The sequence below is a fragment of the Notolepis coatsorum genome (assembly GCF_963971535.1).
Source record: "Notolepis coatsorum genome assembly, chromosome: 12".
NCBI lineage: Eukaryota > Metazoa > Chordata > Actinopteri > Aulopiformes > Paralepididae > Notolepis > Notolepis coatsorum.
In genome coordinates this window covers 65,980,985-65,998,024 of record NC_140176.1, presented here as the reverse complement: position 1 = coordinate 65,998,024, position 17,040 = coordinate 65,980,985, and the positions used below count along the sequence as shown (strand labels likewise).

At 41.8% G+C, this 17,040-nt stretch overlaps 1 protein-coding gene across 3 annotated transcripts in view; it reads right to left on the bottom strand.

The window, feature by feature from the left end:
- Positions 1–149: 149 nt before the first annotated feature.
- Positions 150–17,040, bottom strand: part of atp6v1ab (ATPase H+ transporting V1 subunit Ab) — a 42,010-nt gene continuing 25,119 nt past the window's right edge. For all 3 annotated transcript variants that reach the window (XM_084325641.1, XM_084325643.1, XM_084325642.1), the window contains exons 9-15: positions 14,111–14,233; positions 13,514–13,628; positions 13,277–13,340; positions 12,654–12,857; positions 9,308–9,402; positions 3,781–3,952; positions 150–912 (exon numbers count right to left, since the gene is read on the bottom strand). In XM_084325641.1, coding sequence (XP_084181767.1) covers positions 820–912; positions 3,781–3,952; positions 9,308–9,402; positions 12,654–12,857; positions 13,277–13,340; positions 13,514–13,628; positions 14,111–14,233 — 866 coding nt within the window. In that variant the 3' untranslated portion in view covers positions 150–819. The remainder of the gene's footprint in view (positions 913–3,780; positions 3,953–9,307; positions 9,403–12,653; positions 12,858–13,276; positions 13,341–13,513; positions 13,629–14,110; positions 14,234–17,040) is intronic.

Sequence of the window (17,040 nt, the reverse complement as noted above, 5' to 3'; positions counted from 1 at the left end):
TTTCTCCAATGGACAAACATCAGTTATCTAGACAGGGAAGTTCTTGTTGAAAACTAAATTCCACAGGTTATGTGTGACACGTGGCGACACTGGTCGAGCGAGAAACGCAAGATTACATCACCGGACACAAGGAGACGACGCGGCGGCAATAGCTGTTCCCCACATGTTTTATTCTTTGGGATTCACATCACATAAGCAGCGGACACAGTTTGAGGGGCGAGATAACGTCCCGACTCTTATACACTCACACGGCAAGTACACAACACCGCACAGCTCGGAACAATCATCAAAACAGAGAGGAAAGACAAAAAAGAACAACCGACAAGGAGGTCACGTCAAAAACGCTGGCAATAAATAAGTTGACTCATTAAATTTTATTTTCAATACTTCTCTGTACAGATGGTCTAGGAAGGGAACGATTATAACATCAACTGACGTCTTTCAGGGAAGACCTACACGACTACGGACAGAAATTATGTAAACTGAGCACGAGGGAGCAGAGTGAAGAGAAGTCTCTTGCACACACACACATACATATGCATGCACACACACACACACACACACACACACACAGTCAGATCAATGACCATGCAGAGGAACCAGAGTAGGCCTATGCGAGGCAACAAATAAAAATGAATACAGTACATCTCGCTCTACTCCCTCCACATGGACTTACACGCACACATACCCACTCACATACATAGTCACTCACAAAAAAGGGAGATTTGGGAAGAGTACAGGGATTGGGAATACAAGGTGGTGGAATGTGATGATTCTGCAGTGAAAGAGGGGGGGGGGGGGGGTCAGAGATGAGAGGGCCTACTCCTCCAGAGTGCGGAAGGAGTTCTGCATGTCCTCCAGCAGCTGGGCGTACTCGGCCTTGATCTTGACCTCGCCTTCCTTCACCGGGTCCTGGAAACACAGAAAAGCAAAAGAGCTTTTTCACAGCAGACCCTCTGAAGTGTCATAAGCACAGGGTAAACACAACTGTAACTAATAATAACATTAATAACTAGAATGTGTGCCCATTGGAGCACATTTACATTTAGTCATTCACATTTATCCAAAGCGACATACAAAACAAGTCAGGGTCAGGGTTCATCAAATAGTGTCAAACTTGAGTGTTACACTCTCAGTGCATAGTAGTAGCATTTCAGATATAGTTTGAAGAGGTGTGTTTTTAGTCAACGGCGGACAATTCTGACTGGTGTGAAGTTTGTTATATGTCCACATATGTCTGCGGCATGCTATAGTTGGTAATGAGATTGATGTCCTTTAGCATACACAAGTTGTTCGTTTCCAATAGAAAACGCTAGCGTTCACATTAGGTTGTCCACAATTGGAAACCAAAACTCTGACTGCCAAACCAGAAGTCTGCAAATCATGTCACAACTGAGTAAACCGTAGCTGGTTATGACATACAATTAATGCAGATTTCAACTGTGAAATCCTTTAAGACACAATATATCATTCTGCTTTGTGATTTGTTACAAACAGCTGATTGATTGAAAACTTGAATGAACAGATTGTAGAATGGGTACAGTACAGTACAGCTGAATACACACAATTGTTAAGGGGATGCAGACCAGAGAAAGACTTTTGTCTCGTTTACATCAGGGTCCCCCATTTTCAATTCATAATGACATTTATGACATACAGATATAAAAATCTAATCTAATCATCTAATCTAAACTAAACATGACATTTATGACATACATCATGACATACAGATATACAGTAGTTACATACAAGATATGCAAATATACAGTACTGTTAAACAGATCCTAACAGTAAATATATACATACGAGGGGGAGGCAACTGTACATCAGGAGGCGGTGGGAGGGGAGTTCAGACATTTACGGGGGCCAGTTTAGAATTGCAGCCTCCCATAGGTGCTCTTTTAGAGCGGTTTTGAAGGAGGGTAGGGATTCACATCTTTTTACGGCTGTGGGTAGGGCGTTCCACATTGATGTGGCATAATTGCAAAACGTGTTTAGTCCCTTGTTTGAGCCAAATCTGGGTTTGACATGATTTGTGGAACTCCCTCTGGTGTTGTGGTCGTGGTATTCACTGAGCTCATCCCTCACACATCACTGTGTATTGTATGAATTGTCACGTCAGTCATCCGTGGCCATAAGAAGACATACATTGGTATTTGTTTGTATACAAAAGCCATCCTGGGCCAGCTACCAACTTACATAAGCACTTTACTCTTTCAACCTAGAGGTGGATATTACAATCTGAATTATATTATATCTCATATCATCTTCCCATTGTGAGAACTGAAATTGGAAACATGCGTTCAGCTATGCTACTCCATTCTCCTGGAACCCGTTACAAAAGGATGTGAAGCTAGAGTCCTTCATTGGAATTGATCAATTTAAAGAAAGAAATGGATGCCTTCTTGCCATGAAGTGATCATGTTTTTAATATTGTTGTTCTATATATGTGAAAATTTTCTGTATGCTGCCTTCTGTGGAAATATCAATGTGATTACCCTGGAACGGCTCTATAGTTTGCAAGATCACACGCACACACACCTCAAGAGGAAAATTGGGTCAGTGTAATGTGGGCCTGTCCCTGACTAAGGATTTGTATAGTCGACTTTGATTGGCCAAAATTTGCCGATAGTCGACTGACAATCGACTACCCCCCTGAATGCAAAAAAAAAATATATATATATATATAAAAGTATAATATTTATTTTTTTATCATTCCATTTGGGCTGTGGGGGGTGCTTAATGTCTGAAGGAGTCGACTGAAGGCTTCTTGTCCTCTGCGAAAGCATGCAATTGGTCCACTGATGGATAAATCTTTTTTTGTATCCACTTTTTCTCCTCCTATTTTTCTTGTATTTTCCTCCCATCCCAATTTGAGTCGTTATGCCAATTCCCCCCTCCCCTTCCTGGTCATTGCGCGCATTTGCCCCCTACTTACCGGTCTAGGGAGCCCTGAAGTCTATCACATGCTTCCTCCAATACATAGGAGACAGCCAGCAACCTCTTTTCACCTGGCAGCGAGGACTCTCATTGGGTGAGTGTAATGCGTGGGAGGGCACACTACCTCACCCAGATCCCTTCCTCGCTGTGCAGGCGCCCTGACCGACCTGTAGGAGTCGCTGTTTACAACGACCAGATTACCACCCACCGGCTTGCCTCCCGCTGACAATTGTGTCAGTATGACGACCGGCCAAGCCGGAGGCACCGCTGACAGCTGGATTCAATACCAGTGTCTCTGCGGTGGTAGACAGACGCTTAGTCCGCTACGCTACCCGGCAGACGTCACTGATGGATAAATCTTGATATTTGTCTAGTAAATTCATTAGACGGGTGAAATCCTCTTTCAGTGCCTCTGTGTCCGTTTTCTTAGGCAGTTCGCCTCGCTGGTATGCGCGCCATTAGCGCTAGCCACGCTTCTAGGCCTCTTTGCTTTTGGAAAGAATGATACAAAAAAAGATTTTTTGGTATTTTCTTTATTAAAATTTTTTGCATTTGACCAAGAGGTTGGCAGTTGACTACGGCTCCTTTCGATCGATTAGTCGACTAGTCGAGGTCAGTCCTAGTGTAATGGTCTTCGAAGCTACTGGTAAAGTACAGTTGTTTGCAATGGCAGCAATGTTGTTTACATACATAGGTTTCCTCTAGTCTAGGCTTAAATTAGGATCCCGTTCCCTCAAAACTATTTCGTTTTGATTTATGACATAACCCAGAATAATTATGAGAATTTACATGGGTAGTAAATAGTGGTGCACAGGGAGGGGAGAGGCGAGGAATACACACCTTGAACTTCATGGAGCTGATCCTGTAGAGGATGTCGCCCATGTGTTCCTTGATCATCGCCCAGGTGATCTTGTTGTCGCTCTGAGCCGTGGTCTCCACCGCGTGCCGCGCCATGTCATAGAACGCGATCATGTTGGCCAGAATTCCCACCGTTTTGTAGAAAGGACAGAACCTGGACAGGGTCACATACAAGCCAGAATCTCTTCATTGATTTGTGGACTGTTTCGAGTGGAGTTTACTCTTGATATTACTCATTACCAGTTTAATCTGTGTAACCAGTGATGTATTCCATTGGATTAAAATCAGCTCAGTATTCTGATCACTTTCCATTTCTGCTGGATTACTTTGCCCCCTAAATCCATAGAATATCAATTTAAAAAGATATATTTTCAAATTCTAATAAATTTTAAACTGACTCCAATTTCTGTAGAGTTCATAATATACAGCCATGACATGAATCCGACTTAAAAGTTAAAACAATTATCGGACATTTTCCCCTTCAAACAGTTAAAAAGAAAAAAAAACTGATATATTGGTGGTGTTTCAGAGTAACCAACAGATTAAATCAGATTATTCTAATCCCATTATATAAAATCTGTTACTTCCCAACCCTGGTAAATGGGTAATTGAGGTTAACTGTTGTAGGGAGTGAGATGATTGTGTTTGTGTGTATGAGAATGTGAGAGGGAAAGAGAAAGAGACCAGTGTATAGGGAGGTGTAGTCTGACGTCACTGGTTGTTCCACCCGTATATGGATTCATCATTGGGAAAATGGATCATCGGCTATTGTAACAATTCTGCCACATGGAAATTGAAAAGCTTCCATTTTTGCACAAAATGAGTTCCCTTCTACCACTAACATTATTGTTTAAGCATTTTTGGTTGAAATAAGGTAGTTATAAGGTTTTTAAAAAAGAACTACACTTACCAGGATGCAGTGCCCGAGTTACAGCAGGAGAATACCTGTCTTTCAGTGCTGTCGCATAATCAACATCACGGCCAGCTGATACCAAGCTAGCTATCTAACATTAATGTTACCTAGCTAAACGTACTAGACGTTAGCAATGTCTACTGTCGTGAACCATTTTAAATCGAGGCATGTAGAGGAGTTTCAAGAATGAGTCAAATATGCAGGTCTCTTCTCAGAGCTGTGGTTACACTCTGGGGCAAAGCACTGCACGCACCATGCCGGCTAGCAAGCTAGCTAGCTACTAACGTTACGTAAAAAAACAATAATGTTATAAACTATATACAATATGTACAACGAAACAATGATTTACATTAGTATTTACAGTGATTTAATATGCAGCAAAATAACGTTATACGATTTCAATTATAAATACAAATATGGTAACGCAGGGCTCTACAGTGCAACCATATTGCTCGCATATGCCCCTAGAAATATGTGTGTGCGAACCGGAAAAATCAATTACTCGCACGGTGTGCAAGTGAAGATTACAGCCTCCAGTCGTGCTTTTTTTCCCCCTCCGCTGATAAATCGTTAAACTACAAGTCCCACATTGCACTCAAGCCAACGGTCCAATCACAGTAGAGTGACGTGACTGGTTTCAAGGGGAATAAAGGAAATGACCAATCGGAAGCTCTCATTGGCTTGTTTACTTCCTGAAAGTCCGCCATTGCGCTATGCGAGGCTTTTCCGAGACAGTAACATTAAGTTAACTTATTCTAGTCTTACCAATAGCAATAGATTTTAGAACACCTAGATTTATCGATAGCAATAGTAATATAACGTTAATGCAACAAAACGAATGCCTTGCTTTGTTAATACTTTCTTCGCCAGGCTTATGTACATCATTATACCCCTCTCTGCCAGCTCTATTTTGTCTATGGAGAAGTTCCCCTTCTTTGCAGGGCTATAACTTTTTAAATTGTATTGCTAAATTGACATTACTATGGCCCATTCAACGTCAATTATCTATCGTTCAGGACATAGGAACGTTATACTTTTTCATTCACATATTCATACTAAAATACGGTCTAAAGTATAAATATGTTTTTATCGTTTTCTGCAGCTTTCTCCAGAGCGTGATTTATAGCCCTAAATGCATTATATTGATGATCAAATACAGTTCGATAGCGATCTGAGCGAAATAAAAAATGTCAAATGGACGTGCTTCTAGAAGTTACTACTTATCATCTGATGTTGACCGGATTGGGGGGGGGGGGGGGGTCGTTTATAATTCCGTGGCCAACGTTAGATGATTCATCTAGTGTGGGTGATATGATCATTAGAGCAGTTTATATCGAACATGTTAAAAAAAACGCTGAAACTCACCATAGCTTCCTCGTAGCGTTGGGCGATGAGCAAAAATATTCCTATTATGGGATGTTGAAATATGCGATCCATCTCCAAATCATGTTGTTTATCGAGTTATTGGTAACGGATTGCTATCCATTGTGTCTAGCTCGAGTCCCAGGACTATTAGCGAGTGATCGGACCGAATTGGAATGAGCACCAGCTTCCGTTTCCGGTTTCCGGTTTGGGCGATCCGCCGATCGTCCACCAGATGGCGCTCTTGAACCGTTGGAGAGTTGAGAGGGGATCAACAGTAGATCTCAAGTCTCCGGGGGAGAAATATGATCGATCACAGATTTTTGAAATATTGATCTCAATGATGTGTTACGGCGTCATTGGCAGAATTAGCATGGCGGGGAATGACGAGTTTAGGCGTCCTTGGCAGAGAAAGTGTTAATCATAACGTTGATGCAGTAGCGTATGTCGTTGTGTTGACTAACGGACATGATAACACAACACTGTGTACACATTAAAATTGCGATAATCCTAACATTTTCAAATCGATGCAGTTGAATTTTCCCCTTAGGATCGATGCATTGCGATGCATTGTTACACCCCTACACCAAAGTCACTGGCCGACTGTGCGTGTGTGTATCTGTGTGTGTGCTAACTTGGCTAGCGTTATCAACAGCAGAGGTGGGCAATAGGGTCCAGCTGCAGCGCCGGAGTGCAAGCGGTGTGACGTAATTGGCAGAATCGACTGTCAATCAATGGTCTACCTGACACGCAAACTCATAAACAATGTTTCTGTACTGGAGGTGTACAGTATTTCAATAGGCAACCCTGAATGGATTATTTTTCTAGAAGAGCAACACTAGCCAAAACATTGTATGCATAAAAGGGGCAAAAGCTAAAGTTAAGTGACTGTTACTTTTGTAGCAGTAGTTTGATTTGATAGTTTATTTGATAGGGACAGCACATGTTAATGAACATCTAGTACAAAATACAAAATGTAAACATGCAGGGTTGTAGCAAGAGCTAATTTACAACAGGAGACAGCTAAACTCTTTCAATAAATAAATAGCATGCTTAGGGTAAAAGCATTGTGACAATAAATGATAAAAAACAACTATAAAAACAAGAAACAAGTTACATAAACTAAATCAGATTAAAAATAGTCACAGTTCTGGTTTGCCTTAAGATGCAGTTTAAGATGAGTCTTGAACATGGAGTATGTGGGGCACTCTCTAATCACAACTGGTAGGCTATTCCAGTAGTTACCACCTTTAACAGAGAACACAGTTTTAGCAAAGGTAGTATACCGAAAAGGCACCTTACAGTCCCCTCTACTGATGGCCCTGGTGGTAATGCCAGTGTCTCCTTTTTGTTTAATGTCACAGCCTTTTTTATTAGGCCTAGTTGTTGGCTACAACTTTGCCACAGTAGGCATTAATCACTTAAGTTAAAATGTCTGTGTCCCATTCCCGTTTGCACACGCAGATACACACACACACGCACACAGTTGGCCAGTGACTTTGGTGGTATGTGCTATTGCACAGATGTGTGTCCCGTTCCCGTTTGCACATGCACGCACAGTACAAATATACATTTATAAAAAAAAAAAATTATAATAAACTCTGTTACTTGAAATATTTTTACTGTGCTCCTAAATGTTTTTGTGTGCTCCTAAATTTCTTTGTGTGCTCCTAAATTTTTTCATTTAGGAGGACATGTGCTCCTTGGGAAAAAGGTTAGCGTAGAGCCCTGTAACGTGGTTGTGGCTTTTAAAAATAGTAGTTAGCTTTAGAGATAAATGGTTATGATCACCGAGTGTTGGGTGAAACAGATACTAGCCACAGATTCAGGGTCAGTTATTTTCCCATTGTACGAATTGTTAAGCTTATGGAATGTAAGGGAAATCTGATCCTAGGTCTGCGACTAAAGCCAGGAGTCTACGCTGTTGTGACGTCAGTCAGCAGCGCCAAATGGTAGTGTAGTTTCTCAGTGAACGAAAACATAAATGTGATTATTTTGCTGCGTTTACGATTAACACATTCCCGGCCAGCCATTAGATGGGCCCCACTCTAGGAAGGCCACCTTTCCATTACAAACGTTCACTGTGAGTCACGTTGTTTGTGGAGCTAAATCTATATTTTATATTATAGCTATGGATCCAATGTCATTGTCAATTTGACAGTATGAACCTTCCGTTCAATATGCCATAAAGAATTTTCTTTTTTATAAATACGTTCCCGTTTTATACCGTGGTGAATATGAGTGTTATATCGGAATGATCTGGGATAATTCCTGCAAAGCGATTTATAAGGCGCTAAGCTAATAACGTTAAATCGATCTCTACACAAGCTAGAGTTAAAAATCCAAATGCATATGATCGGTATTATGTGCCATCATGAATGCATGAAAGGGGGGGGGGAAGTCGTTTCTGATTATTGATTACCAATAACGGCATTCGTTATTAGGCTGAGCAGGGGGATGGCTATGAAATCCTTGCACGATCAAGCTGAAATTGACGTCAAATTGCTCTTACCTGTGGCCAGTTGGATTCCAAAAAGAATTTTCCAGTTATTTGATCGCCATCTGCTAGATCATAATGTCCATTGGCTGATGCCATATTCCTTTACTGCATAATGAATTCGGCGTCCCAAAAAGTATTCCATGCAATCTGGTGAAGCCCTCGCTTCAGGCTAACAGAAAAGTCCGCCCGGAGCGTAAAAAAAGTGTGACACCAAGTCTGCAACAAGGATTACTGCATTCTCGAGACAGCGCCAATACCAGGATCTGGCCGGTACTGCACTTTTGGAGTCCCAATATGCCTTTTCCAGCCAAAATACAGCTCTGCGACATTGAATAGGATATTAAAAGCGAATAAAAGAAAAAACAAGTTAAAACGCCGTCAAGCGCTGGCTCCCAATCACGTATACAGTATATACGTGAATGGCCGGGAATGTGTTAATTGCGAATATTTTCATGTTGAGCTATAGATTGTGGATGAATACACACAGAAAGGTAAACCATGCAAATGTTAATGCTTTATTTGTTTTAAACGAGACGATTTAGAAATGGGCAATGGGGAAATACATTGCGTTGGACAGAGGGTGGAACACGGAAAAACAAAAATGACGTAACCACTACACCTCCCTATTCATGTACAGTGTTTACCTGCAGTGTGTTCATGTACACGGTGTTTACCTGTAGTGTGTTCATGTACACCATGTTTACATGTAGTGTATTCATGTACAGTGTGTTTACCTGTCATAAGGAGTATAACCGTTCTGCTGCAGGAAGTCGTCTTTGAGCAGCTTGGCCACTTCCAAGGTGATCTTATCCGTTTCTGCCAGCGATGCCTGTTAAGACAACAATCAGGTCAGAAGGTTTCATTACAGTTAAGTCCCATGTATAAAGTGTGACGCCAAGGAATGAACCCGGATGGTGTCCAATCTGGACAGCACATGATCAAGTCACTCGTTCACTTTCTCAAAATGTAGGTTTAGGATTGTAAAGCTGTGACCAGTCTAAAGGTCGAGCCACAGGCACTGGCGTGATCTCATGACTAATCAACTAGTCGGTTTGGTCCCGTTCCTTCTACAACACGGACAACCTGGGTTACCGACCCAGGTCTGTCCTCAACTGGGAGGCAATTTAAACCAAGCCAATGACGAGATCCCATGTCGTCAGTTTATACTGGGCCCTTCAGAAGCTTACTTTCTTAATTGTCGAGTTCCAATTGAGTGGTCCCATTTTAATATAAATAGATGTTAAGGAACACGCCAACTTTTTGGGAAATTAGCTTATTTGCCATCTACCCTGGAGTTAGACAAGCAGATGCATACCCTTTTCTTCTCTGTGCATGCATTAGCCTTAGGGAACAGCTGCACCGTTAGCCTAGCGTCATTCACTGGAAGTAGGTGTGCCAGTGTAGCCTAGTTCCCAACAGTCAAGAAATACAACTCCAAAACGTTCCTGTAAACATGTTGTGACCTGTGTATTTACCACATGGAGAATTAAATTGTTTTTATAATTAGACATTTTAGTTTTCTAAGCAGATATATACTCGGAATTTTTTTTTGCCGAACCACTGGGCGCAGTGATTTAATCACCTCAAAAGCCCTGTCGTTAAAAAAAAGAAAAAGGGTATGTATCCGCTTGTCTAACTCCAGGGTAGATGGCAAATAATTTCCCAAAAAGTTGGTGTGTTCCTTTAATAACTGTACATTGGATTATAGACTAAACCTTACTTGGTCCCAAGAAGAGGGTCTCGTGTATTATTGGGTTTAATAGGACATTTATTGTACATTGGAGGGGGTTGCGTTAGGACATTTACAGGGGCCAGTTTCGAATTGCAGTCTCTCGTAGGTGTTCTTTGAGAGTGTTTTTGAAAGTGGGTAGTGATTCACATTCCTTTACAGCTGTGGGTAGGGCATTCCACATTGATGTGGCATAATTGCGAAACGTTTTTAGTCCCTTGTTTGAGCCGAATCTGGGTTTAACATGATTTGTGGAGCTCCCTCTGGTGTTGTGATCGTGGTATTCACTGACCTTTGGGAAGTATTTTGACATGTACATGGGTACCTTGGTCGTGTAGTGTTTGTATCTTGTAGACCAGGCCCATTGCAAGTTGCTGTACTCTGTCGTCTACTCTAAGCCATCCTAGGTTGTCAAAGTGGGCAGGGGTGAGGTGGGTTCTAGGAGTCAGGTCAAGCAGTAGTCTGACTAGTTTGTTTTGAGATGTTTGTCATTTTGTTTTTAGCGCCTTTGAGGTGCTTTGGTACCATGAGGTGCAAGCATAGTCGTAGTACCCTTTAATGAGTGCCCCTGCCAGAGGGAGCACAGGGAACAAAGGGACAGTGCTCATTTGCTCACACAGAAGCAGAATGAGTTGCCTTTGACCACCTAACAGGGCTTGAACCTGTATAGTTTCAAGGTGAATGTTAGGAAACGGCTCCTAGAAAATGTCCCAGAGTAACTTAGGAGACCAACAGTGGAGGGAGGCTTCCTGCTTTAGTGTATGAGATCTGACGGTGGAGGGAGGCTTCCTGCTTTAGTGTATGAGATCTGTACATGATGCTTCGATCATAATGTTGACATTCGAATTCTAAAATCAACATTCGAATTTAATTTAAAAAAAAATATTTTTTTACTCCGTTTAAACCAATGGGGGTTTTCTTCACAGTTGCAGTTAAAGATTAGGCTACACTAATATTATACTATAAGACGTCACCATCACTTTCATACCAACCGTGCCCTTATTGGATTATTTATGTTGACAAAACTGATGAGTTATATTCATTAAAGAAAGTTGATTTAAAAGAAAAATACTAATTTAATCAGATTAATCACTTTATTCAAATTGAGGATTTAGTTTGAGAAAAAAATTTATTCTTTTTTTTGAAGTACATTTTTTTTTATAGACATTCGAAGCTTCGCTCGAATACTTCGATCGAAGCTTCGAATACTTCGATCGAAGCTTCGAATGTTAAAAAAAAATACATTCGGTACAGCCCTACATATTTTATTAACAATGTTGTATTTTACTTTTTTTAAATTAGGCTTTTAGCAATATACTGTAGGCTGATAATATTTATGTGAATACTATGTGCTGCTGAGACCAAGGACCACAATGGAAATGTCTGACCTCTTCCATCCTTGATCATTTTAGGATGCATGACTTGTTGTAACATGTATTTTAATCATTTAATAAAAACTAAAACTAAAACCGTCCCCACCCTGTGCTCAACCAGAGTCCTTTCCCAGGACAATCAGTTCACCCCGGACCCGCGTCTTTTGCCTAATGTCTTCCCCCCGCTCTGTCTCCCGTTCTTCCTCTCTCTCTCTCTACCGGACTGCCCGGTAGTGAAAAAAAAGAAAGAAAAGCTACCAAAAACAAAAAACAAAATTATAATAATAATTGTATCATTCCATTTGGGCTGTGGGGGTGCTTAATGTCTGAAGGAGTCGACCGAAGGCTTCTTGTCCTCTGCGAAAGCATGCAATTGGCCCACTGATGGATACATCTTGATATTTGTCTACTCTAGTGTGTTCATTAGACGGGTGAAATCCTCTTTCAGTGCCCCTGTGCCAGTTTTCTTAGGCAGTTGGCCTCACTGGTATGCGTGCCATTAGCGTTAGCCACGCTTCTAGGACTCTTTGCTTTTGGAAAGAATGATCCCAAAAAATTAGACTAAGAGGTTGGCAGTCGACTACGGCTCCGTTCGATCACTGAACAATACAAATGTTTTAGTAAATTGTCGGATTCAAGAAAATAACTTAGATTGCATCTGCTTAGTAGACATGGCTACATCAATAATGATAGAGACCTGCCCACCCATGTACACTTTTTATGGTCCGTGTAATTTTCTTTTTCTTCTTTAAACTGAATCAAACCGAAACCGTAAACAGAGAGGCCTATTGGGATGCTAGATCCTAATGTGAAAAACTGTGATTTACCTTACCTAGCTACCTCTCTATCTTTTTTATGCTCGCTTATGCCTGTATTTTTTTTACTGCTGTGAAGCACTTTGAACTGCAATTTCTGTATGAAAAGTGCTATAGTTATTGTTTAGCTCCAGAAGACGTTCCCTCCCAGCTGCAGCCATACCTTTCCGACCAGCTGTACGATCTCAGCCAGGTCTTCCTCCTCCTGCAGGATCTCCTTGGTCTTGGTGCGCAGCGGCACGAACTCGGGGAAGTGCTTGTCGTAGTATTCGTCCAGAGCACGCGTGTACTTGCTGTAGCTGATCAGCCAGTTGACGGAGGGGAAATGCTTCCTCTGAGCCAGTTTCTTGTCCAGACCCCAGAACACCTGTGGGAGGGGTTCAAACGACAAATAAACCTTCCGTCCGTCGGCATGAGGATGAGGCAGTCGGTGCGTTAACATTGTGACACAGTTTGGGATACTTCAGTGGCATGTCATTGTCAACAGCCACAATGTCCCGTTTACAATAGCCCGGGGTGAGCTCATACCCCAACTATGAGAAACCCAAATATGACGGCTGAATATGCCGATATTAAGACGAGTTGTCTAATATGTAAACAGCTTAACTTGTTCACCGTTAAGATTTAGTGTTCTGTACGAGCTCTGTTTCCGTGGAAATATTCACAATATTCTGTTTCCTCATGACGAGCATGTTGGTAATGAAAATATCAGAATGCATATAAACTAGACTTTAACCTGTATATACATGTATAGGCTAGAATATGAATGTGCATGTAATCATTTACCTGTACAATACCCAGGGTGGCTGAAGTCACAGGGTCCGAAAAGTCACCACCAGGAGGCGACACACTGCAGAAACACAAAATATATTTATTTAATAAACATACATTTTTATATATATCTTTTTTTTAAAGACATTTATTTTATTTATATATTTTTTAACACTGCTGTCCTTTTGCTGCTATTCAGAAACATTCTGGGTAGAGCAGCGTCTCCCTCTAGTGGTGAAGAGATGTACTCACGCTCCTACGATACTGACACTGCCCTCTCGCTCAGGGTTGCCAAGACACTTGACTCTTCCTGCACGCTCATAGAAGGAGGCTAGACGGGCACCCAGGTAGGCAGGGTAACCACTATCTGTGGACGGACACACAAAACACAATTCAAGCTTCACTCAGCCAAAAAGCACATCTTCATTATGCCTGACAATAAATCATTACTGAGAGAACTTAAAGGGCAAATCCACACTAAAATAGAATCCACTTGATGCTATTTCTAGAATAATACTGTGCAGCTCAGTTTCAAATTTGTAAATATGAACAAATCTCTCCTTAATCTGAATACCGGAGAGACAAGACTAGTGATGATGTCATGAAGAGACAAACCTGGAGTGACTGGATAATACAATGAGTTTGCTGGGATATGGGTACATTTTCTGAATCAGAGGCGTAAAGCCCTACATTTAAATAAAACGGATTTGGATGTGATGGGTATGTAATGAGCCCACGTGGAAATCACAGATTGGACCTTTTAGCAGTTAGTTATCAGACTTCTGATCTCCCCATCATTAGAAACGCCAGCTCCTTCCCCTCAAGAGTCCTAGTAGGGACCGTTCTTACCAGCAGGCATCTCAGCCAGTCGACCAGAGATCTCCCTGAGAGCCTCGGCCCAACGGGAGGTGGAGTCGGCCATCATGCTGACGTGGTACCCCATGTCTCTGAAGTACTCGGACAGCGTGATGCCTGTGGAGAGACGTAGTCGCACACGATTAAGAGCGTTCAACGCCATGGACAGACTTTAAAAATCACCTCAAGTAAAAGTAGAAATACTCCTGATGGAATAGTACTCTGGTAAAAGCAAAAGACGTCCGTTCAAGCATCGACTTCCATACAAGATATACATTTGACATTGAATGTACTTGATGCGTTAACCTCTACTGTCTACCGTTTAGGAGCATTCAACCCCGTCTACTGTTTAGGAGCATTGAACCCCGTCTACTGTTTAGGAGCATTGAACCCCGTCTACTGTTTAGGAGCATTGAACCCCGTCTACTGTTTAGGAGCATTGAACCCTGTCTACTGTTTAGGAGCATTGAACCCTGTCTACTGTTTAGGAGCATTGAACCCTGTCTACTGTTTAGGAGCATTGAACACCATCTACTGTTTAGGAGCATTGACCCCCCCCCCCCCGCCCACCCCCTCCTAATAGACAGTCTCCTCCCCATCATATGTATATATTCTGTTAGGATCTATGGGTAACAGTACTGTATATTTGCATATCGTATACCGGTATGTCACAAATGTAACAATACTATATACCTGTATGTCATGTATGTATGTTTTTTTTACTACCGTACTTTTCGGACTATAAGCCGCGGCTTTTCCCCCCATTTTTCGACCCTGCGGCTTATATAACGGTGCGGCTTATATGTGAATCGACGTGACCAAACCCCAAAATGTTAAAATCTAAATATTGCTTTTTTGACTGCATTGAAATGTTATTTATCTGTTCCCTTATTTGCTAAACTTAATATAACTTGTAAATGAGTTAATTCTTGTTATTTGTCCAACAGTATTGTGTCCCAATGCTAATTACATATGGTAATTAAACATTAAAACACCTGCGGCTTATAGTCCAGTGCGGCTTATATATGTACACATCATTCAATTTAGCTGCTGCGGCTTATAGTCCGGTGCGGCTTATAGTGCGAAAAGTACGGTATATACTTATGCCATAAATGTCATGTATGTTTTTTTTAACCACTTTTTTCTCCTTATTTTCTATTTTTCTGCCATCCCAATTTTGCGGTTTCCAATTCTCCCCTCCCCTGTCTTGAACATTGCTTGCATATGCCCCCCACAGGTCGGTCGTAGGGAGGATAGAAGCCTTGCATCACGTGTCCCCTCCGGTACACGAGGAGGCAGCCCGTCACATCTTTTCACCTGCCAGCACGGACTCTCATTGGCGAGGTGTAACGTGTGGGAGGCTCACACTACCCTAGGGCTGCACGATTTTGGGAAATAATCTAATTGCGATTTTTCTGACAGATATTGCGATTGCGATTACATTTGCGATTATACTTTTTTTTTAAGCAGCCCCACAGAGGTTTATTGTAAAATGTGGCTTGCATCTGGCCTACGGCGCGGTGGGTCTTTTCAGGACACCGAGCCTGAAAATGTTTCTTTTTACCTGTGAATCGATACCGGTACCCAACGGTAAATTTTTTCTGTACTTTACTTTCCCTCTCTGACGTCTAAACTTCACAACACACAATCTAAAACCCCTTACCTCCCTGTACCAAACCGATCTTGTATCTCAATGGGACTTCCTGGTTAAATAAATTAAAATGTAAATTAAAAAATATTAGCGATTTTTTTTTTTTTTTTCGATTTGATAATTGCATCATTCCAAATCGCGATTTCGATTTAAAATCGATGAATCGTTCAGCCCTACACTACCCCCGCTATTTCCTGTCTCTGCTGTGCAGGCGTCCCCCAACCGACCTGTAGGAGTCACTGTCCACAACGTCCAGATTACCACCCATCAACTTCCACCCGCTGACTCTGCCAATTGAGCCAGTATGACGGCCGGCCCAAGCCGGAGGCAACACAGACAGCTGGATTTGAACCCGGTGTCTCTTGCGTTGGTGACAAGCGCAATGTCCGCTGCGCCACCCAGCCGCCTCCTGATGTCATGCATGTTGTGCATGTCATAAATGTCACTATGAATTGAAAATGGGGGACCCTGATGTAAACAAGACAAACGTCTTTCTCTGGGCCCTGTTCCTCGTACCTGGCTAACCGAGTTAGCCGGATAATTATCAGGATAACTTGACTTAAGCTAGACCTTTCGGTTCCCCAATGTGCGATTGTCTAAATCACTATGGCAACAGATCAGAAAGTTTGAACCTGGTCCAGCGCAGGGTGTAGTTCAGTTAGCTCGATAAACTGGCCACGCCCTCACAAAGAAATGCCAGCTCCCTTCCTCACAGATCCCATTACCATTCTGAATTATGTTTTTGTGCTTCATTTTTCTAGAGGGGGCTTTTGAAATGTAAAATAATAGACCTAAAATGCTGATAATAAATCATATTCAGCCTATGGATTTACTTTGTCCTAAATAATGCATGTCAGTCATACGGATACGGCGCTCGAGAGTCGCGACACACACTATGTGGTTATTTTAACGGAGCATTGCAAATGTGAATCCCGCGGGGATATTTTTAATGAATGAAACCTATCGGGCGTTTGGCTCTGATTAGTTTCATATTCTCCGCTGTGGATGTATTTGCTTAACGGAGCGCCCGTAACTTGAGAAAATGAATGAGCAATTGCAAGCTTTTGACATTTTGATGAAAGAATTTGAGTAAATGCATTTATCTGTTCAAGCACTGTTATCTGATGACGAACAAGAGGGTGATTAACATGACTGGTGTCACTGGTATAAACCAAAGGTTAATCAATTCAATGCATGTATGGATGATGTCCGAAACAGATTAAAACCTGATTAATAGACTCCAAGCCTCTCTGACACGTTATTTCGGGGGTCA